General features: G+C 40.3%; 1 protein-coding gene across 4 annotated transcripts in view; it reads left to right on the forward strand.

Moving 5' to 3' along the window:
* The window catches only part of MKLN1 (muskelin 1), a 105,752-nt gene that overhangs the window by 20,883 nt on the left and 61,363 nt on the right, over positions 1-23,506 (forward strand). For 2 of the 4 annotated variants that reach the window (XM_054221622.1, XM_054221632.1), the window contains exons 3-8: positions 1,079-1,221; positions 2,633-2,721; positions 8,857-8,966; positions 12,880-13,072; positions 20,623-20,700; positions 21,928-21,993. In XM_054221622.1, coding sequence (XP_054077597.1) covers positions 1,079-1,221; positions 2,633-2,721; positions 8,857-8,966; positions 12,880-13,072; positions 20,623-20,700; positions 21,928-21,993 — 679 coding nt within the window. Of the gene's footprint in view, positions 1-1,078; positions 1,222-2,632; positions 2,722-8,856; positions 8,967-12,876; positions 13,073-20,622; positions 20,701-21,927; positions 21,994-23,506 lie in introns of those variants that run through there. The other 2 variants (XM_054221649.1, XM_054221641.1) reach the window with 2 other exon arrangements.

The following is a 23,506-nucleotide window of genomic DNA, read 5'->3' on the forward strand; positions in this document are numbered from 1 at the left end:
TTCTTGGAGGAAAGGGCCACCAGAAGTGCCTGCAGTGGGAGGTGTCCTACAGTGCCTTACTGATTCTGCTTGTACTGCAGCCTTGATCACAGGGTTTTGTAACAAAATCCAGCAGGATGAGTAATTGTGATTCTGCACTTTGTCTTGTTTCTCTGTTGTGTACCGCTTATTTCTGAGAAGTTAGGGAGGAGAATGAAACACATTGTTTTCAGGTATAAAACCCAAAGGAGTCTGCAAAACAGGATGTCTCCAGACTCTCCCTCCAAGGCCTGTTTTGTAGGGGAAATTAAATAAACTTGGTGGTCGATAATCCCCGATGAGTGGTGCATGCACTTCTCTGCGTATGCTTTTTCACATGGAACAGATCTTTTCCTCCAGTAGCGCTGGTGAAGCTGGTGGCTGGGGCCTGAATATAAATAATCTGGCTCGTCATACACTGTTGGGGGGACATCTGTGTAAGGGGGGGAGCACGTGTTCACAAGGGAGAATATTTTCATTGTTTTTTTTTTTTTGTGTAAAGCCCCTTTATTGTCAGTTAAGTGGCTTTGGATTTACTTGGCATGCTTAATAAGCAGTTGGTTCCTATGTTAGCCACACATTAAACTTAGTCTGCGTTCAGTGGTTAAATAGTGTCAGCCCAGAGAGGAAAAGTAATTTGATGTTCTCTTAGTATGTGGAACATACTGTATTTATCTAATTGTGTATTCAGTTTAGGTTTCATTTCAGGCTGTGGTGGGCGTTTGAATCATCGCTCTCTGTAGTTTGATCCTATTTGCCAGATTTCAGGAAGTCTTGCATCCAACTTGAAGAAACGTATGTAAGCCCTGAATAGAAATGCTAGGAATAGGTAGTTCAACCAAATTTTTTCCTGGATAAACTGCTTTTAAAGTAATATTAGTAAAAAAACCTGTTGCTTCATTCCAGGAACAAAGGAGAAAATACAATAATGGGGAGGGATCATCTTAACTCTCATTCTCTGGTTTTGTAAACCGGATTTTTGAAGGCGGTAGCGCTTCTCTCTTAGTGTATTTTGCAGCCTTAGCTTTAACATTAAAATTCACTGTTCTCTCTTCTGCAGTATTTGATTCTGAAACTTGAAAGACCTGCCATAGTCCAGAGTATCACATTTGGCAAATATGAGAAAACACATGTCTGCAATTTAAAGAAGTTTAAAGTCTTCGGTGGGATGAATGAGGAAAACATGACAGATCTCTTATCCAGGTAAGATACGATTTCATCAGCTATGGTAATCATAAAGTCTGGACCAAAATGCTCTTCCCCTTCACTCCCAAGCAGACACATGGCTAACAGTGTAATAGGGATGTGGTTCTGATCCTGCAATTAGCTGCCCTTGTGTTTATGGTCAGGTCAGAGAGCAGCAATCCCAACACTTGCTCCAGGAAGCCTTCCTTATTCTGCTCTAACCACAGAGGATTTGTGGAGAGCAAACTTGTGGAGATTTGGAAGAGCTGAGAGCGGGGTGCAATGTTGCTGGATGGCAATTCCTTTATTCTGTGTGCTTGAGGCGCAAGAGAAATGATTCCCCAGGAGTGGGTAACTTAAAGTAACTTTTAAAAGCCCAAGTAACCTGCCTATGTCAAAAACCTTGTTGCAGCTGTAAAAGTCTGAGCTAGTCAGCTGCTCTGCCTTTCTTCAAATGGGTAAATAAATCAAACAAGCAAATGGAAAACTGATGTTTTCCTTTGTTTAGTTTGATTTGGTAGTTGTACTGATAGGGACTAAAGAAAGAGCCTTTTGGCTATTCAAGCTATCCAGAGCTTCTGAGTAGTTGCTAATGTAAATTTGCAAGGGCCTTTTAAGGAATCTTCTGTTTCAGAAAGGGAAATGGTATTTAAGTATCTACGAGTACAAGAGAAATGAGTAGCAAGAACTAGTTTATTTTTGGAGGCCTGCAGAAGGAAAGTCCACCTCTGGGGAATGTATGGGTGTACATCATCTGTAGTCAAGCAGAATAGCCATGGAGAAACATGGGAAGTTCTTTGTTGCAGGTATCCTTCAAGACCATATAGAAAGTAGCCACAACCCTTCCCACCCTTTTGCCTCTTTAGATAGACCAGTTTTGTAATTTGACTTTATTGCTGCTAGAATGATGGGGGAAGAGGTCTTAGTAGCATAGTAATTATTGATATCTAATTTCATTTCACTTGTACTGAAGTTTAATAAAAATGCTTATTTTGGGACCTGTACTTGCATCTTCAGTAAAAATGGACTTAAGATTTTTGATAATTTATACTAAGAATTTGATATTTTTATAAAGTAATGTCCATAAATGGATCAGAAGGCACTTCGGCAGTGTGATAATTCTGAGAGTGGGTCCATCTCCCTCTTGAAAATGGGAAAGTTGCAGTGTTCCAGGTGAATTTGCAGGGTTACAGGTGCAGACCAGCAGCACTGATCCCCTGTCGGTTTCCTCCTGAAACCACTAGCCAGTGCTGCCTCCCAGGGAGATAAGATGGTGGATAGCACTCCAGGCATTGGTCCAGCATGCGTACTTATGATTCACAGTAATATGAAACAAGCTTCGCATTTCAGGCATGACCTAGATCGCGTTTATTAGCTAGTCCTAAAATACAAGGTAAGATTTAGTAACCTTATTTATTTTTTCCCACAGTGGCTTAAAGAATGATTATAACAAAGAAACATTCACCTTGAAGCATAAAATTGATGAACAGATGTTCCCCTGTCGATTCATTAAGATAGGTAAATGCATTTTTTCAGCATTCTGAGTAGAAAATAATCTCTTCTTATACTTGTGCCAGTCTTGGCACTTGTGACTACATTGTACTCAGGCAAAGTATCCACAATAGCTGTTCCTTTTCATGATCTCTTAGGCTGGTTAGATTGGAACACAGTGAAGTCCTGTTACTAAGAAATAATAGCTTCATAATTTAAATCGTGGGGAATGAAAGTGCAATACAGTCATTTTCAGAAATACAGCTGAGTCAATTAATTGCTGGAGAAGCTGCTTACTGTCCTACTATAAATTGCTATATAGAGCTTTAAAAAAATAATTACACTAAATACCGGTAAAACTTTCAGTGTTGACAGCCCTAGAATTTGAAAAAGATTGAAGTCTCTTGTTCTCAAACATGCTAGCAGCACATAGAGCAACAGCAGAAGCCTTCCTTGTTATCTTCCTGCGACTCTAATCATTAAGTTTCATCTCTGGCTAAAGAGGACATCCGGGGCAAAGAAAAATTATACCCCGTGATGTTCAGTCTTGTTTCGCTGGTGAAGCTTGCTAAAGGGGGTGCTAACAAAGGCAGGTTACTGTGACTTGTGATGGGAGCAACCGAGGATCTCTCTTCCTTGCTTCATGCAGGGCAGAGAGAACAAGTGCCTTAGAGTGGCCATCAGTGCTACTGTTTAGATTTAATGCAAGAATTTAGAGCCTTTCGGCTTATTGTACCTCAGTAAATTTATCTTCCCTTCCTACCGAGATAGTAAAAGAATGACTGGTTTTAAACTAGCTGTCTAAGGTTAAAAATAGAGCAAGGAGGTAGCTGCTGAAAAATGAGGTAAGATCCTGTTGACTAATTTAGATGAATTTCAGAGTGTTTTGAAGTGTTGGGTAATTCCTTTCCCAAGACTTTGGAAAGTGTAGTGGTTGTGTAGGGGCTGCCTTTGAGTCCTTTGCTCTAATGTCTTTTAGGCAGCTTTCTGAATTTCCTCTCATGTTTGCCTGAGGAATGGAAAGCTTCAGGCTGGGAATCAAGTAATCATTTTTGTGCCATAAACGGTGGTGTTTCTCATTCTTAGAGAGGTGGAGAAATTGGCTCTTCAGTTCACTGGGTTTGCTTTTGGCTACTTCTTTTGGAAACATCTGTAACACTTGGCTTTTGGAAACCTCAAGAGGAGCAGAGGAATAGTTAGAGAGTTAAAGGTTGACTACATCAGGAAGGTTAAAATGTTTTTAATTTTTTTTTTAAATGTATTCTGGTGCTTCTTGCATTAGGTTTTTGTTATTAGCCAGCAAATAGTTACTGGAGGGCTAAGGGTGTGAATGGGAAGATTACTAGCTACTTCTCTGGATGTGTAAATTGTATTTCAGCAAAATGTGTTCTGATGTTATGAAGGTGTAGCAGTAAGTTGCAACTTGTTAGGATAGGTAAAAAGCTGATTAATTTCTGCTGTGGGCTTTTTTTCTCTGACATGAAATGAGCAGTATTAGTAGTTACGTGGTTTGTTTTGTTGGGATGGGTTCCTCACATAGCAATAAGCATTCTGTGTTATATACATTAATATTGGATTTGTATTTAACTATCACTTGCTCACTAGTTATGGTTTGAGATCAGTTTTCCTTTTTAAGTGTATCCATAGCCCTTTGTTGCTTGAAGCTATCTTTTATGAAGAAATTCCTATGCTAGGACAGAAATTAAAATGATCTTTTCACCAAAACCTAATAAACCTCTAGTTGATGGCTAGTGTCACTTTGTCTATAAAGTTGTGAGAGTGTGGTTTTTTTTTTCCTGTGAAACAAATGTAAAATAATATTACGAAATTCTGTTATTTTTCAGTTTCACAGCTTGAATATGTTTTCAGTTTGTTAAAATTTCCAAGCTGATAGCCAAAGTAACTCAAAATTCGAAATACCGTGCTGTGTTCCTTGTAGTGCTGCCAGTAAACACGAGGCCGAAATATGCCCTTTTGGACTCTTTGAGACTGACACCGCAAAAGTTACTGTTATCAGTGAAGTTTGTGTATTTGGGGAAGACATTAGTTAGTTCGGCAGCGACTTGCATCAGGCATTTGCTTTATAATTCTGCAGATAAGCATGCTGACCTATACAGCACTCTTAACACAACAGGGAAATTTATATGGGAGGAGAGGGCAGGAGGAACACACCATAGGTAGATCTGTGAGAGGGGAAAATATGTCCTACACTGCTCACATATTAAAGGAAGTTTCAGAATCATAGAAAGCAAAAGAAAAACTTCTCTCTCCTTTTATCAAGAGAAGACTTCCACTTCTTTCAGTTTAATTAGTTCAACTTCAGCTCCTTAGCACTGAAATGCACAGTTGTGCAGGCTTTTGACCTACTTGACAAGTAATTTTTGCATTTCGTGTAGCACCTTATTAAAGAACCTGGGAGGGGGAAGAAGGTACTTATCTGGACAAAATATCAAAGAATAATATCTTTAATGTCTGTGAGCTTTGTTTCTGGCTCTGTTTTTGTGGTTACTCCAAGTAGAGATTTTTCTTTATACTGTGTCCTTGAAAGCAGAAGGTGTTGTGAAGACTGATTGCTGTGGAAGAGCTTGAAGAAATGCTGGGTGTAATTCTCATGCCAGTTTGCTACTAGCACGGGAGTTTATAACTAGGCTTGAAGATTTTTAAGCTTTGGTGTAATAGAAATGAGCAATACTTTTTTTTATGGATGTTTCCTGCATTTTTCCAAACATACACTGTTTGTGTGTGTCCTGCCTCTAGATGAGGGAGATGGAAATTATCTTGAGAGGTATTTGAAATTATTGTGCTGTGTTTAATGCCTCTGCTACTGTCCTCTCTACTACTCAAGTATACAGAGTTGCAGTCCTTGCTTAGGAATAGCTTCCAATTATTGAGAAATATCCCCTAAAATCATCCTTGTGTGGGTTAAGAACTGTTTAAGTGACCTAAATACCTTCCTCTTCTGTTGAAGGGATATTGACTTTTTTTTTTAGTTTTATTTTTTTTTTCCTCTGCTGGGCACCACTTACTGTGGAGTGACAGTTCAGCTGTTCTGAACGGTTATATGTATTTTTGCGATGGATTCCCCTAGTACATGCAGCAAAAAGCCATGCTGAGGTGTCTTTATGGTAAAAACTGGAGGAATACTGTAGTTTTAGGCTTCAGATTAAACACCTTTAATCATAGTGTATTTCCACCTCAAAGACGTCTGTGTGGAGAAAAAAGTAACATAACAAAACGTGGATAGCATAAGGTATGGCCTCTGCAACTGTATGGCAGGATGGGATATACACTGATTTTTTAGAGGGGGATGTCTCTCAGCTCTTGTAGAGGCTCTAGTAGGTTTGTGCCCACATGGTGTGGAGTTTGAAGTGGGTGAAGGAGAGGACAAATAAAAACCAGCCATTGGGAGACGTGAGGAAAGAAATGGAGTTGTACCTGGGATCCTAGGCTGCTGTTACCTCCAAAATTTGTGCAAAAGTAAAAATGAGATTTGGGAGTCACGGTGACAAGTAATGCGTATGTTTGTGTGACTGTGTGACTCGTTGCTGCACTTAGTGTCTCCTTCTAGGTCTAAGTTAGATTTTGTCTGCTCAAAAAGGAGATTTGTCTAAAGAGCTGAGCACACTTGCGGAGGCCTCAAAAGGAGCAGGCAGAGGAAAGGATGAGAGGTGTCTCCTTCATGTAGCCTGGGAGCCAGAGAAGAGGTTCAAAAATGGGGAGATGATCCAGCGGGACACTTGATCTTTCCTAAATGGAACAGAAATCAGATTACAGTTTCAACCCTCCTGCTTAGTTTCTTTTCCTATTCCTGTGGAGTAGTTTAAAAAGATTAGATTGACTTTTCTCTACCTGTGCAGCTCCGGGGAAGCATTTACTTTATATTCCCTGTACAATTTAACATTTGTGCTTTCCTTAAAGTAGATGATTGCACCATGAGAATCTTCATGTTGAAAATCACCATTTCTGCGGTTTTGTTTCCTTTGTGTAAGCGAGACTATTGAAAGCTCGGAGTTAACTTGCGGGGGGGAAGTGTTAGCAAGCTGATAGCTTTGCGTTTTTTTTGTGGTGATAGCTACACAGGATTCTTATGCATATCCTGATACATCTTTTGGGCTTTTGTTGGCTACCAAGATAAGAGGGTTAATTGTTAAATTTGTCTGGGAGAAGCTGGTATAAATTCTGAGAAGCACTGCTGAAAAAAGTGGTGGACATCTCTGCTGTTTTTCTGGACTGAGGTGGGAGGGTGATAATACTTGGGTTTAGTTTTTCACCCAGTAAACTCGACATTATGAAGTTGGCCTCAAGTTCAGCATCAGGAAACTTATGGTCTTGGTCCATTTGAGTTGGTCTGTGGCTTGGTTCAGTGTTTCAGTGCAAGGCTTTGATTCTTTATAGCTGAGCAAATAGCAAATTTAACTTCAGTTTGGTCTTGGTTTGTGTGTTCGGGTCTGAAGACAGATCGAAGGTGTTACCCTTACATGTGGTATTTTGTCAGTGTGGCACCTTAATAGGTGAAATACCCAGGATTAATCTTACCTGTGTACTTGGATTTAAATGTATTAATTTTTTATGGTATTAAGGTACCATATTACCAGTGCTCATCTTGTGCAGAGGATAAAACTAAGCAAGAAATAAGTTTCTTGGGCAGAGTATATGCAATGTGGAGAGAAGACAGGTGACTCTTGGTTTTTCTGACCAGTTCACTTCTCTCCTGTCTCCACAAACATGCACCTACCAGGAGCTGCTCTGAAAGCATCTCAGTTTGTATGCTGAACAATCAAGTAGAAAGAAACTGTCTGAACAGGATGATTTGAGAGCTATAACATATGAAACACCTACTTATGGATATTAAAATCAGTTAAGAAACATGTATTCAAAGTCTCTTTGTATCTTTTCTAAAAATCTTTTCTCCTGGTTGACGGTTCCCTGAAGTTGTCATAACTCTTTACCAATAGGTTTGTAGAAATACCCTTATATTTTAGAGAATTATGCATTTGAACATATGCTTTATGCCCAAACACATTGCAAAAAAGAATAGATCTAGTTTGTCTGAAGTGGAAATACTTAAGAACCTTTAAGAGTGCAGGAACAACTTTAAGATGAATTTTGGTTTTTATTTCCTCAAGGAGTAGGTCAGAAAACCCTTAGTTCAACAAGTTAATCTCAGTGGTATTTTATAGTGGTTTGAAAAACAACAAGCAATTTTTCTGTGGCAAAAGTAGTTTCTATGGAAGGGAGGAAGTAGCGGACTCTGTGCTGTTGCTGGTAACTACTCATTCATATCTCATACTACCTTTTCCTGTTGATCAGTTACGGTCAAATATAAAGGAAACAAAAATATTTGTAATGAAACCACTTGATTTCACTGCAGTTTTAAGGAGTCAGAGTTCACACAGTTTTCTGGGGAATTGGAGTTGCTCTGAAAAGCAAAACCAAGTCTTAACCTACAGATTAATCAATAGATCAGTGTAAGACCACAGATGTTAACACAAAGTGGTAGAGAAGCCTTAGGTGAGAGTCTACAGTGTGTTTCATGGATCACTTAATATTTTAAGTATGTTTGTTTCAATACACAGATAAAACAGTATTAGCCAAAAAGCTGCACAGGTTTAAGCTTAAAAAAAAATAAATTAGATGCAGTTTTTAAATTGGAAACTGACAGTTTTCCCTCCCTCCCTCCTCCACAACTTACAGACGTTACTAATTTTGTAACATTTAAAATACCCAAGCTTCTTGTCTTCACCATTAGGGAAAATAATTGTTGCTGACAAATGTGGAAATAAATGTACTAGGAGGAGCAAATACTGTCGCTAGTATGCTCGTGATTCCCATCCATGTCAAAGCTTGTTGCCTCTTTGAGCTGTTTTAAATGATAGTATTTTTGCTCTTCTGCTTTAAAGCAAGCTTCTGCTTTGTAATGATCTGCTGTGTTAATGTTGCTTGGCACACGTTGCTTTAAATGACTGCTTTAACATGACGTAGTTGGTAATTTTCCTAAGCTTACTTAAATGAGGTAGAACTTATGTCAAATCGGAAATACTGAATTTTGTTTAACAGTCAAACACATTCTGTTCAAATAGTATTATGCATAGCCTGATAAGACTAACGCAGTGGTTGTTTGATGTTTATGCCTCCTTTTTCTCCTTTTCCTCTCTTCTCCAGTTCCACTCTTATCCTGGGGACCTAGCTTCAATTTTAGTATCTGGTATGTTGAACTTAATGGCATTGATGATCCAGATGTGGTCCAACCGTGCCTCAACTGGTACAGCAAGGTAGGCCTGCATTTTAGGTGCCTGTTTCTTTGAAGGTTTGTACTCTCAGAATCTTGTGAAACTTCTCGTACTGCAATTATGTGACCTTTTCATTCCTTGAATATCAGCTATTAAAACAACAAACACGCATAGTTAAAACTCAAACCACATGGCTGACTTTGACTCTAAGTGAATCTTTTTGAATTGTATATGCTTGTTCTCTTAAAGAAAATGCAAAACCAACCTAACAAAACATCCCAAAAAAACCTCAAAACCACCACCAAAAAAACCCCAACCTACAAAACCCCCTGCTAGGTAGATATCACAAGAAAAAAAATAAAAGAAAGGAACACTGAGTTAAAGGGGACAATATTAGTAAAATAGTATTTGTATTGGAAGGGAAACAAATCTTAACAAAACCAGATTCTGTTTCTCCCTCTTCTTGCCTTTTCATTAGTTGTTGTTTTACCATACCAGTCCTTCTGTAGAGCTGTATGTGAGCCTAGAGCCTTTTGGATTACATACGCAGCTTTTGTCACAGGGTATAAAAATGAGCTTGTTTTAAAGAGAATCCATGTTGGTGTCTTTCCTGTTGCAGCTCCTTGCGCCTCTGATGTTTCCCTCTTACTGTCTTCTTGCTGGATGTTCTGGAACAGAGGGGAGCTGATGCCACTGGACTATGAGATGATTTATGCCATTTGTCACTTTGATAGACAGAAAGTTCAAAGGGTTCTAAACATTATTTGTATAAACTGTATTTAATTAAGTGTAACAGATGCGTCTCCTGTGGGGAAGAAGTGCACATTGACAACCAGAATTCATTTCGTTGCTGGTTTGTATGCATAGATCTTCTGGAACAATTTATGAAATTCATATTGTGTTACAGAGAAGACGTCCTTCCCAGTTGAATAAGACTGAGTAGTGGAGCAGCATATCTCTGCTTTCAGAAGAAAGAACTGTAAATGGGATAGAGATTGTTCATGGTAGTACTGAGGCCCTCTCAATAGTTTATGGTTCTGACAGAATGGTGAAGGAACCTTGTGGCCGTGCTGTCTGGCTCATATGTGTTTGTACCAACATCACAAGCTGCTTCATGGAGGATTTAAAAACAGCACTAACAGAGTGGAAGTTGTCTGTAGCTGCTTTATGATTAAAGTGGTATTGTGGACATTAGTCTGCTGATCACTGGTGTCCAGTTCTGAAAAGTCCAGTTGACAGAGGCTGGTGATGGTTTTCTGTGCTCCTTTCTGTTGCCTCTGCACATGGTGGTGTCTAGCATTTTTGACCAGTTGCAGCAAGCAGGAAGCTGATTTTTATTTTTTTTGGTCAGGAGCCATCTGATGATGATGTCAGCATCTGTTTTGTTCGGTTTTATCCCATGGAATTGACACTTTTCATGGTCAGCATGTATGTAGTGACAGCTTCTTCAAGGGGTGCCAGTGTTGTTTTACTAAAGCTTAAAGCCCTAAAGCAGCAAGGCAGAGATTTAGTCATGATTGTTTGGGCTCTACTAGGATCAGTTGCCAAGTTTTTGGTGGTCTCACTGATGTTCTCCTCTCTCACAGTCCTGACAGGCCGCTGTTGCTGGATCCGCGTAGGAGGATATGTGCTGACCCATATTTGGGGAAAGGCAGAAAGGTTGACCTGTTTCTTCTAATTCTTTGAGATGGCGTGACTATTTTCCATGCATGTTCTTGGAAGTCTCGAAGGCTTTGAAATTTAATAATTCTTCACTGCCTGAGACATCAGATGAAGGTTCTACGTGAAGCTGCCCATCCTTTTTGTTGTGTGTCCTTCAACCAACACAACCTCCCTTTCTTGAAGGGAGTGGAGTTGGGGGTAACAGATAAGGACTCAAAGCAGCTCCTCAGTCCCCTCCGTACAGCTTTATCCTTGCTATCCAGCTCGGCCTACTGCCTCCTGAAAACCTTACCACTTTGCTTTCACTGAAGAGTGGGTGTACTTTAGCAGCTAAGAACTTGGCAGTTTATCGATGGCTATCGCTTTTGGTTTTGATAATGAACACTTAAATATTTTTAATTCTACCAGTGTATTTGACTGTGTTAATATCTTAGTCTCATGCTCTTCTATGTTTTTAACGATAGGAATTATTTACAGCTTCAGATCAAAGCTATTATTTGGGTTGTCATCTCTTTAAATCTGTATGACAGCATTTAGAAAGGAGCCTTTTATATACTTTTTGTACACCTTTTGCATAGAAAAGCTTTTTACATTTAACCTCTGAAGTACTATTATAGTGTCACTTAAATGCAAACTTTTATATTGCATCGAGTGGCCAACCTCCATCCAACAGTCTATAAGACAAGTCTATCAGTCATGAGAGGCTTGATGGAAATACGGCAAGTCTGAATTTCATCTGATGTCTAAACTGGAGGAGCTGAAAGTGCAGAAGCTGTTTATTACTGGTGTGCAGCTATCCTTTTGCTTTCTATCCCTTTGAGCAACAAAGAATCTAATGTGGGTTTGGCCTTGACTTATGTAAGTGAACATTTGCTTAAAAACAGTGTTTTAGGTATCTCCAAGGGGGGAAAAAAAGATATTTTTTTTTCAAGTTGTGCTGTAAAACTGTTTTAGCTTTAATATGCCTTTGCCACAGTCTTGCATTTTTATCGGTACGTGTCCTTGGCCTTTTTCATGTGGGCTGGGAACTGATTTTCTAAAAATGCATAGTTCTGGCTATTTGCAGCTGTGAAATACTGATGGATTAAGAACTAAAAATACAGTACATGGCCGTGTTTCTTTTTAGCTACTTCAGTTTGAGATTCTTGCTATAGAGCCATTATTTCAAGAGCACTAATTTTTGTTGAGTTAAGTTACAGGTTTTCAGAAAGATGCTGTTCATTTAAATACCATAAGCTTTACTTTTAGCACTGGTGTCCATTTCGGAGTAAAATATTTTGTCTGTAATTTGATCAGTCTTATAGGTGCTTAAGTTACATTTGCTTTTTACCACAGTAGATGTGTATTAAAGACGGAAATCGAGATCTTTTTTTTTTTTTCTTGAATACCTTAGAATTTAGGTTTGAAGAGTCTATCTAAAACAAGTGGTTCTGCTGCTTACTGACTTAAAAATCTGTGTTACTTATACATATTGTTAGCAGCTTTGAAAACGCAGTGGATGGTTTGGTAGGTTAACGGCACAAGCTGTAGCTGTTATGCGGAGTTTACTATTCCCTTGCGTTTCTGTGCCTGGATGTTTGACCCAATGTGGGTTTCTCGAGCCATTCTCACCCCTTCCCACAGCTGAGTGGGAAATGTGCAGCCTTGGCTCACCTGCGGTATGAAAGCAGGGGTTCTGCTTCAAGATGCAAGGGAGTATTTTGAAGGTAAAACTTTGGCGTGCGCATAAATCCTTGCGGCTGCTGATCCAAACCCCTTGTGAACCCACAGGATTTGGGGTCAGCCCTTCTGCCTTTGCAGGAGCAGTGGTCATTGCAAGTATTCCTGTTCTCATGGCCTTTTTTTTTTTCCCTTCTGCTTCTAGAAAAGCTGTGACCTATTTTACTCTTCTAAATTATTTTGTTATGTAAGAGTCATACAATCAAATTACGTAAGGCAGATAGCGAAGGCTTTTTCCTGCTCTGTCTTCCGTCTAGGCCTCGAACAGCAGGGCTAAGCAGATGGGGGGGAAATAATGGTCACTCCAGAGATCTGTGACTCTGTGCACTCTCTTCTTGTATGCCTATTAAATTGGGTGGTATCAAGTTGTATAATTTCTATACTGTTGGAAATTAAATGCTGCACAGCTTGTAACGTCTTTTTTTTAGTGCCCCTCTGTAAGCTCTTGAGCAATGTATGTGCAGCGCATGTAAGAGATCCTGCTTCTGGCTCCAAGCAGGTTCACAGGTAGCTCCCAGCAGTGCTGGTAAAAGAAAAATCTACATGTCTCATAGGTTTTCTTGTGTTCCAGTAGTACCGTGAACAGGAAGCCATTCGCCTTTGCCTAAAGCATTTTCGTCAGCACAACTACACTGAAGCTTTTGAGTCGCTGCAGAAGAAAACCAAGATTGCTCTGGAGCACCCTATGTTGACAGACCTGCATGACAAACTGGTATTGAAGGGAGACTTTGATGCTTGTGAAGAACTGATAGAAAAAGCTGTGAATGGTAAGAGAATCAGTGGGGTCTGATATATATATATATATATATATATTTTTTTTTTTTAATAAAAAAGCACTGGAATATTATTACTTTGATTGTTAATGTACTTAGTATTAGAACTGGCTGGTCCATATGCTATTTTGTATCTCCTGTGGTGTACTGTCAGCTTTTGGACTTGTGAGTATGTATGTGATGAAGGCTAAAAATGCGACCGTGAAATCTCATATCAGCTACTTTTGGAGTCCCTTTCCCCCAGAGGTGACAATGTGGTGCACTTAAGAGTGGGTAAAGGTAAGTCCTTCATATACGTGGCTGGCAAGCTGAAGGTGGGCTTAACTATCAGAAAAGTCACTGGAGTGGTAAGCAGGGAAGCATAGAACTTGAGTTCTCAGTAGCGATCTGTGTCATGGTTTCTGGTTGTAGCTTACCACCTAGTTACTGTTTCAGCAGATGTTTTCAGCTGTATTTGATTGAGAATGGTGTCTTTGCTTCTGAGGAAAACAGTCCTTGGAGAATGGTGCAGAAGTAGTCACAGTGACTGGAGGCAGAGCCTGCCTTCCCTTGCAGGGCAGGACATTGGCAGCCGCTTTCATTGTAACTACTGGAAACTTTCAAGTTAAAAGCACTGTGTGTAAACAGCTCTCAGCTCCTGAAATGGGGGAAATCTACTTTCTGTTGGTAGAATGGGACACAGAGGGAATCGGGCTATTGCACTGAAGTGTCTTTGAAGACCTGTGCAGTGATTTTTGGATCCCAGTCCGATAAACAGAGGGACTCTTGGCTGTTGGCGTAGTGCTTTTTTGACTACATGCAGTTTCTCTTCACGGGAAACTTGTACTGGCATAAGAAGAGAACCTTGTGTCTGATGTCAGTAGAGTTAGGGGCTTAGTGGACCAATTTCATGGATGTTTGGCACCAGAGATGTTTTTTTCTAATGCTGGGCTAATCAGTCATTTTGTAACATCTTTCAGATAGATGCCAGTAACCTGCTTGACTCCATCAGCGTGGTTGTACCACTAAAGTTGCAAGTGGTTCTCAGGATATGATAGAAATGATAGCTTTAAAGTAAAGGATTATCTTCCATGAACAGCATCATCTCTTTGTGAGGAAGCTGTTCAACTACACACAGTGTTAGGAAACTTATTGCAACAGGTTGTCAAAAACTGCAGTAAATGGCTTTCTACAGGTTTTAGCTCAAGGTTTCTCAACTATAAAGACAGAACAGAAGAGCTCTGCCCTGGGCTGAGCTTCCTGAGCAGCTACAGGCGTTGAGACTGAGAATTGCTAGTGTTCATCCTCGCCCTCCTGAGTGTTGCCTGCCCTCCTGAGACAATGTGGTGGCGTTGGCTGGAATGGGAGTGTGAACAGCTTCCTGCAATGCAGGGGCATTTTGCAACTGGCAGCTCCCTCCTGAATTTTAAGGGCAAGCGAGGGCTGCAGGATGAGAAAGCAGCAGGGAGCTGTGGCTGGCTATTTCAGTCTTTGCAGTGTTTCGCAAAGACTCGAGTGCCTGGGGGGAGCTGATGAGCCCTCCAATATGAGGTGGGATCTGCTGAGAGCCAGTGGTGCTATATGCTGATGGTGATGATTTTATCAATGCATTGGTCTGCTGCCTTGGCTGTGGCTTAATCTCATCAGTGCCTAGAGGCTGTCGTCTTTCCACTTCATTGCAAGCTGTAGTAGAAACTGTTTCTTCAATGGAATTTTACTAGAAGTCTAGAATGTGCTGAAAAAGTTCCCTCAAAAATGGACTTTTTTTCTTGGGCACTAAGTGAAGTGATTGTGGCCTCATTTTTTGAGCTATTATAAGTTAATTTCTTTTACTACTTAATATTTAACATATTGCATTTATTCTATCCAGCAGTTTTCTCCTAGGACTTGAGCTCAGGTGGTGTTTCTGTTGCCCCGTGTACATTGAGAGTGGGGTTGCTGTTTGCAGTGCTCGGCTTTTCCAGGTGTGGAAGTGCTGGCAAAGGACTTGCCTGGTAGAAAGCTGTAGGTCTTACACTGACTAACAGGCACTTGCTGCTTGTCAAATTTCATGTGCACAGTCCTGCTTCTTGTAATCACGTCTGTTTTTGGAGGGTGAGGAACTCAGTGTCACTTTAGCAAAATAGAGGAAGGCTTTAGCTTGTCTTGACAGCCCTTTTTTGTTCCAGCAAGTACAGGAGCAAGTATTTCTAGTAACAGACTGTGGATAACTTAGCAGGAGAGTCGTCAAGTAGCATCATTGTTTTGTTGCTGCTTCTGAGGGACAGAATAATATGCACGAGGATGCATATTATTTATATTGCTTCTTTTTAATCCAGCGTCTGGCTAGCAGAAGTCAAATGTCAGCGTACACATCTCCCATTTCTTCATTGCAATGATTTTGCTTGTCTTTGAATACATTAACCTTCCTTCCTCTATCCTGCATTTTCTTTACGCTGTCTTCATCTTTGGTACCCATTTAAAGCTCTGTTGCCTCCCACCACCTTTCGGAGAGAAGTGTTATCTGTCCCGACACACTGAGGTTGTATCCCATGTTTCCTTTAAGCGGACACAACTACTGGTTTTTACTAACTGGGTAAATCCTGCCCTTACTCAGGACAGTGTGTTCCCTGGCACAGGTGCTCATGCCTGCCACATGCCAAACCAGGTCAGGGAGCTGGTCGGGCTGTGATGGGGGAGAGGCTAGGACAAACCCCTTCTGATAGCCACAAAGAACCTGAAACTGCAGCTGGAATACTTTGGTCGGAGTTATACAAGACGACAGTCAAGTCAAGGTGTCGAATGTACCTGGTATTTAACAGCTGGATCGTTCTTCTTGGTAGTATGGGAATAGATGTTCTTGGCCTTCAACGCCTTCTCCTATAGTATTGCTACCATCTGTTCCCTGTGGTCCTCAGCAGTTACCTGTCCTTATTGGTTCTGCATCTCTGACAAGTTCCTATGGTTGAAAGAGGCTCGTTAACACACAGTATTTGACCATTTACTTTCTTAGCAGCTTTGTTTTGAAGTCTCCTTCATAGCTTGCTGGTTAGTCTCTAAGGTGAACTCCTCTCTGATTTGTTGTTTTTCCACATAAAAGCAGATTAACTTTAGTCTTGTGTATGGTCCGTGTAGTGTAGTTGAAGTGTAGAGTTAATTGAGATACACAGATGCTTAAATTATCCCTGAAATCGTTCAAAGAGCGAACTGTTCTGTAACAGACTGGACATGAATATGTGAACTTCTGACCTCTCGCTGATTTGAGAGTTCATTGCCTTAAAGGAACAAACAGAAGGGCAATGAGGGCGACAGAGGTACTGCACACTCAGTTCAGCCTAAAATGTCTTCTGTAGAGGCTAATGTTTGCAGTGGTAGGTATTTAAAAAGCAAAATGCGATGCATCTCTCGCAGGCTATTTCCATAGACTTAGTCATGTAGAAAAAGTGTAGGTGGTCAAGAATTAGTGCTAGCAGAGCTAAACCCTTGTTCTTTTGCATTGCTAATGATGAACGCTGTCTTCCACCTCACATCACCAGATGATTTCTTTTGAGAGCTCAGTGGCAGGCAGCCACACTTTTCCCGCAGATTCTTTTGACTCGTGCATTACACTTAGAAAACGGGCAAATGGAAACTCTGGCAGCTGCCTGACTTCCTCTCAAAAATAAAAGGTTCCCTAAATCTCAGCTGGTTCACAGACTTGGTTCAAATGCTTCACATTTGGATTCATTCCTATAGCTTTCAGACGGCCTATATTATTGAAGAAAAAAAAAAATCTGCTTAATATTCCTACAGAGAGAGTATGCAGAGTGCAGATTACTTAGCTGAACTGTTTGCAGCTACTGTAGATGTAGAAAGCTGTTTGAAATGGATTGAAGATCTGCTAGTTTCATATTAGTATTCTGGGGACCGAGGTGTTCCTTCTGGCAGTTCTCGTGTCAGTATGTGATATGCGTTTATCTGTTGACAAGTTGGCCCCCGACGAACAAGAAGTTGCGATGCACAGGCTGCAGGCTCGAATGTCTCCCAAAACTCGGGATGCGCAGCAAGAGTCGTATTCTCCTGGAAGCTCTAGATATACACGTATACCTTAATTTTACCATCAAATATGTTTGGATTTGGTTCTGAGAAAGTATGGATGCTGGCTTCTTGGTCTGTAGTACTGGGATATATGGAGGGGGAGAGGCTTGCTAGGGATGCAGAGCCTGTGGTAAGTAGATGGTAGGGTTTGTGTAGAAGACGCATATCTTGTAGGGATTTGAAAACAAACTTGTTTTATTTTTGTTAAGAAGAAAATGCGAGAGAATATTACAACTTTGAGGCTGGAAAAAATTTGTGTGTTTCCTTGTTGCTGCCGTGTCTTGAGGAAATTATCAAGTAATGGCTGGGTCTTTATCTGGTGTCATCTTTGTTTTCTGCTTCAGCTTTTCTTTGGAAGGATTTTTGTGACTGTGTAGGTGTTTTGGGTATTTTTCTTTGGTTCAAGAAAAAATCTTAAGAAAATCAATCCCCAACACCCAGAAATTATGGGCTAAATGTCACCGAAGTTTTTTCGGCCATTGGCAGTGAAGTGAATAGATTTTAGTAATCCTGTCAAGAGATGCGTGTTGTCTAAAGAGAAACTTAATACCACTTTTACTTGTTCTTGATTGGCTTCAGCAAGGTAAATATTTTTGTGTGCAATGTGTGTCCTAATCCTTTCCAGGTAACCTGTAATTGGCTGACAAAATAAAGGCTTCGCTTATCAGGGAGGTAGAATTTACTAAGCTTTAACCACTGTGAACTTCATGTTGTTACATCCAAAATGCGTCACAACTTGCTGCGGAGGGCTTGAAAATAGTACAAAATAAAAGTACTGGTTTTGGCTGTAATTTTAGAGAGTAAACATGGACACTGAAATGAGAGGCCTCCGGAATGAAGGAAAAGACTTCCTTTAAAAACTTGCACTTAGTTCTTTTTCTACAGGAGTCTTGAAATTTATTTTAAACTATTGATTCATTGGATACAGCTGACAAACGTGAGCGGGCCTAGATCTGATCTTCAGTGCCTTGCAGAAGCTTTGGAGACCTTTTGGTCAGCAGTGCTGCAATGACAAGAAACATAAGGAGTGCGCTAGAATAGGTCTGGCATTGGATACAGAATCCACCTAGAAATCCTCCTCCCCCCGCCCCCGGTGGTGTCAGACAGGTGGTGATTCAGCTTCCAAAACAAGCTGCTGCTGGTTTGCAGTGCAAGTAGGATGAATGTGGAACTGCTCCCAGCAGAAAGAAACATTTCTGGGAAGCAAGCTGGAGTATTTCCAAACCAGTGTCCCATGGAAGACAAGAAGCATTATTAAAAGAGGCTGAAGGCGCAGTAGGGGAGAAGTGTCATATCTTGACAAGTGCAGCCTGTGGGTGTTGAGCATGGGAGAGAGGTTAAATCACCCTTTCAGATCGTATGTGGTGTAATTCATCCTCTTGAGCTATTTATGTCCAATTATCTATTGGCTGCCATAGGGATAAATACGGTTTTGCATTCTGTCTTGAAGACCAAACACTCTAATGATAACCAAAAGGCTGGATTTCTGTCTAGGTTTGTGGCTAGAAAAAGCTGCCTGAGTCAGTATGGGATTTCTTACAGCGCATGCATTTGTTCTGTTGGAAGTTGGGTTTTCTGAATCAGAATTCATGAAATCTCAAGCTTAAAGCCTCTCATGTCTTGTCCCAACTTCCTAAAGGCTGAAGAAGTGAACGTTAGGAACCCCTACTCTTAAAAGCAAAATAAACCACTTTTCTACGTATGTTGAGCTAACTTTTGGCTTTCCTCAGTTACCTAATGCCTAGGAGAGAGCTGATGTTTTTGGCTCTAAGACACGTGAAAGTAAAATCTGCCCTGCTTTCACAGAGTATTTAATTTGAAAAACTTGCAGAGCTGAGTTTCTGAAAGTTGAAAGCAGTTTTGTGTTTTAAGACCAAATTCAGCACCTTTCAGGAGCTCTTGAGTGCCCTTATTTTCCTATTAGTTGGTCTCTAAATAGAGTATTCATCTTCTCCCAGGAAGTACTTGATAGCTTGGGTTTTAATTAAAACGTGGATTTCAGTCATGACAAACTACAAGATGCCAGGAAAAGCTTTAAAATATTCTCTGGACATTGTGTCGTGCTTAACAAAGACTTTTACCTTTTTGTAAATAAATAGTTATATGTGCAGTGGGGATTATTCTTTTTTGTCTGTATGCCTACCAAGGGATTTTCTATAAATAAACAGAGGCATTCATAATCTGTTAAATTCTTACCTCAAAGCAACAATTACTGGCGTTGGAAGAACTAAAAAGTTTTAGATGCAACTTAATTTAATTTTTCCTTTCTCTGCTGGGGAATGTAAAACTGATTCCCGAGCCAGTTTGCCGGGTACCATTATACCAAAGAGCAGAGCTGTTGGGTATTATGTGATGAAGGACCCCTGAATGCATCCTGCATCTTAGTGGTGTATGTGCCATATCCTGTTTCGATACAAAACCGTGTAAATCCATCATTCAAATCCTCAACCTGCTTGGGTTAGTTATCACTGTAATAATGATGTAAACTGGCTGTCTGAACTCCCATTTTTTCAGGTAATGTGTAAATGCAGGACAAACGCTTGTCATGAAGAGCTTGTGTCTTGAGGTGGTGGGGTGATGGGTGGGATTTAGCCAGGTGAGCAGTGGTCAAGAGGCTGGTCAGTAGCAGTCTAATAGTTTGTTGTGCCTGCAGAAGGTAAGGTAGGCTTTTTTAGAGGAGACATTTGAAGAGCAATAGCGACAAGTTCCCACAAATGCTTGCCTAAGCACTTCCCAGACTAAAGAGCGGTCCCAGAAAGCACGGGCGTTATGAATCTCCATTTAAAAAAAATAATAATGTTTATGTGATAGGCCGATAACATGTATCCAGATTAAGGAGTGTATCTCTAGATGCTGAAGAGATGAAATGTGGTAGGTGTACGGAGGGGAGAGAGGAAGGCTCAAGGGGAACTTGGATAGAGTGCTGGAGTTAATGCTTCTTACAGAAATGCTGCAGTTGGCATATCTGGCCAGTGACCTAATGTGTCTTCTGTTTCTCTTCTTGCTTAACTCTCTGAAGAGAATGTAAACTATTATTTTGTTTTTCATCCAGTTCTTGGTTGTCCCATTTAAACAATCTGCTTTTCTTCCTTTTTCTTCTTAGATGAAGCTCCAGAGATGCCGCCTGACCTAGTTTTAACTTAACATGTACTAAAATGTTTGAATTTTACATGCACTGGCAACTTTCCTTTTGCTTAAGTAAGGGGGAGGGATTCTAATCTTAATTAAATACCCCACAGTGGAGATTTATAGACAATTGGCATGACCTGGCAGGCAAACTGGGTAATTCTTGATTGGTCTAGTAATGAGTATTCTTTTTCTTTTAATGCTTACACACTTAGTTCATTAACAAGTTTAATAAACTAACTGACATATATAGAGAATTTACTTAAAATTAAGTCTTTGGAGTAGCATACAGGATTAAGCTAAGCTGAAGTTACCCGCATTAAAAGCGATTCTGCTATAGTGAAAGTATAAACGTTTCATACAGCAAAATTTTTGTTTTGCAGATGGCTTATTCAATCAGTATATCAGTCAACAAGAATACAAACCTCGCTGGGGGCAGATCATCCCGAAAAGCACCAAAGGTAAGGACATTTCCTAAGATATAACCCATGTACTGCCAGTTCTGTCTTGTACCTTTGAGGATATTGAGCAAGAAACTGATGCAAGGAAGCCTCCTCTAGGACAGTTGTTCTAGGGAATGGTTTTGTCTAAGAAAAACTTGCATTTGTTTGCAAAGTCAGTGAAATGCAACCTGGTTTCTAGTCGAGCAAGGAACGCTGCAGGAGCACTAGCTGTAACTTCAAGGATAGTTAATCAGTTCAGAAGCAAATCTCAGGATGTAGGTCAAGCATGAGAGCAGCTACCTTTATGACTGGATTTAACACATGGAGCCAACTTAAATGTACGGCAGAGTGGCAGATAAATACATCATCTTATCAGGGAGCACTTCAAATTTGAGATGCATCTTTTGAAGTCTTGGCCTGTTGTACAGTAAATCTAAACTGCAGAATCTTTTTCCATTACTTTCTGCCTTGAAAGGAGAATCGTAGCGGCAGCTTTGACTACAAAGTACAAAAATCATTGTCATGCAGCAAATGTAGGATTCAAGGTGACAATCGCCAAACGTAGAGCAAACCTCTTGGGAAGGGTTATCTATGAGTATAAGCAGATTTCTCTTCCAGCAGAATGTGAGTTGTCTTTCTAATGTTGCTTCCCATAGATGACACCTGTCCAGTATGCTTAAGAAATCTAAAGTGTTCGGAAAGCTGCTTTAATTGGACAGTTGGAATTCCCTTATATGTGGGAATAATTAATTGGTGCAAAGCTAGCTGTGCTATATCTATATCATTACCTCTTGGCTTCCATCCCATGGGCACATTGCCCTGTCATTTGAGTATTTGTTCTCAATGCTTGGCCTTCAAGCAGCTCTCGGGTAGGGAGAGATGGAAGGGGAGCAAGAGGTTGTCCTCTCTGGTGGAGAGCTGCAAAGGTAGCTCAGACCTCATTTGTGTGGACCTGCATGCTTCATGAACTCTGAAGCTCCTTTCCAAGGCTTTCAGAATGGCAGCAGAGTACTGTATTCACTTTAGCTATCCATACTGTCAGTCACCAGATAATTCAGTACAAAACTCTGTACGATTTTATAATGCACAGAAGGATGCTACCTGGAAAAAGTGTTGTGCTGATGTTTAAAGAATGGTGAGTTACTAAGATGCTCTGCTTTCTTATAGTATTTAGGCCATACGTGAGGTTGTATTTTCCTTTGGTTTAAAAATCTTAGAACACTCTTCCCTCCCCCTTTTTTGAAGGTGATGGGGAAGACAGCCGACCAGGGATGAGAGGTGGCCATCAGATGGTTATAGATGTTCAGACAGGTGAGTAGTTGCTACGTTTCTTAACTAACTTAATTACTTAATGAGATATTTTTCAAATAAATGTGCAAATATATTTTTCTTCAGAGACAGTCTTAACTTCAGGTTTTGAGAAAAAATTGCACTTTCTAATAGTTAGATTAAATACTCTGCTTTCTCACTGGAACTATGTTCCTACTGCATTGCCCAGCCCCCTTCTTCCCTATTAGTTCTCTGTTAGGCCTTAGTTGAGTTGTTGTCTTAACTAAGAAACCAAGAACAATTGTTTTTAATTTTTTGTCCCTCCTATTCTCCTTGAGCAGGAGCTTAAACAAGAGAAGAGAAATTAGGGCTGATTATTTCCCTTATCTGCTACATACTGTGCTCTTTAGAATAGCGCTCAAGCAATAGATTTTATGTGTTGAAACATTCTTTGTTTTTTGGTTGGAGTGGCTTCTAATTTCCATAGTGTGCAAGGAAGTCCAGTTAAATATAATTTGTTAGACTTTTTTTACAAAAATGTTTCCTATAGCAGTTTAAAGAATGGTTCAACCTCTGTTTGAAAGAGCCTGCAGAGAAAAGAAAAGGGGGAGGGTATAAGTAACAGTTTTGGTGATTGTTGTTCTCCATAATTTTCTATATCTTTGTCTTGCTTTTATTTAATCAGATTTCTGTGGTACGTCATTCCTTACTAAAATAAGGAACGCATCTGCCTGCATCTTTGCTGAGTAAATGATTTGTATGAGTAAAAGGCTTGTTCCTAGGAAAGGAGAAACAAGATCAGGGCATGAGTGGCAGAGGGGAATATAGGGTGGCATTGAGGGGAGTTGGCAAAAATTCTCATTGCTGCATCTGTTATGCTGATATGGATGGGGAGTGAAGCATGTGACAGGATAGTATCTTCAGGAGTAATTTGCTAAGTCATAGTGAACAAGCAAAAATGCAGCAGTAGCTGCAGTCTTTGGCTTTTACTCGGTGTAGTTACGGCTCTAGAGGAAGCGCTTGAGTTATTTAGTGTATGAAAGCAAACTTTTTTTTTTTGGTGGAAGAGGTTTGAGATTCATTAGAATAAAATGCTGCGGGTGGATTGCTGGCGTTTGCCTACAAAAGAAGCTGGGAACGCTCCCTAGTGGCCTCAGCGAATAAGTAGACAGGGACTGTTTCACAAGCATGACGAAGAAACACAAGACTTGTCAACTTGGAACTGATAGTCCTTTAGACCTCCTTAAAATAATTATTCATGGTAGTGTGAGTCTTCATTTCCATTCCTGTTGGTTTTCTTAAGTCCTAGTAAGTTTATCTCAGCCCCTGACAGAGTTTTCACTCTGGTTTAACAAGGCAGTTAAAAGCATTGATATCCTTTTTTTTTACTTGCACAGAACTGGCTGGAGAGCACCTACGGAGTGCTCCCAGTGTGGGAGAACTGGATCTCCCTCCGTCATGCTCGTCCCTTCTTCGCTGCAGCTCTATCCAGCGGCGGCAGGATACCTTCAGAAAGTTTCTCTATGGAATATTTGGGAAGTTGCCCTTAGTTTTG

The sequence above is a fragment of the Rissa tridactyla genome, chromosome 1 (genome assembly GCF_028500815.1).
Source record: "Rissa tridactyla isolate bRisTri1 chromosome 1, bRisTri1.patW.cur.20221130, whole genome shotgun sequence".
Taxonomy (NCBI): domain Eukaryota; kingdom Metazoa; phylum Chordata; class Aves; order Charadriiformes; family Laridae; genus Rissa; species Rissa tridactyla.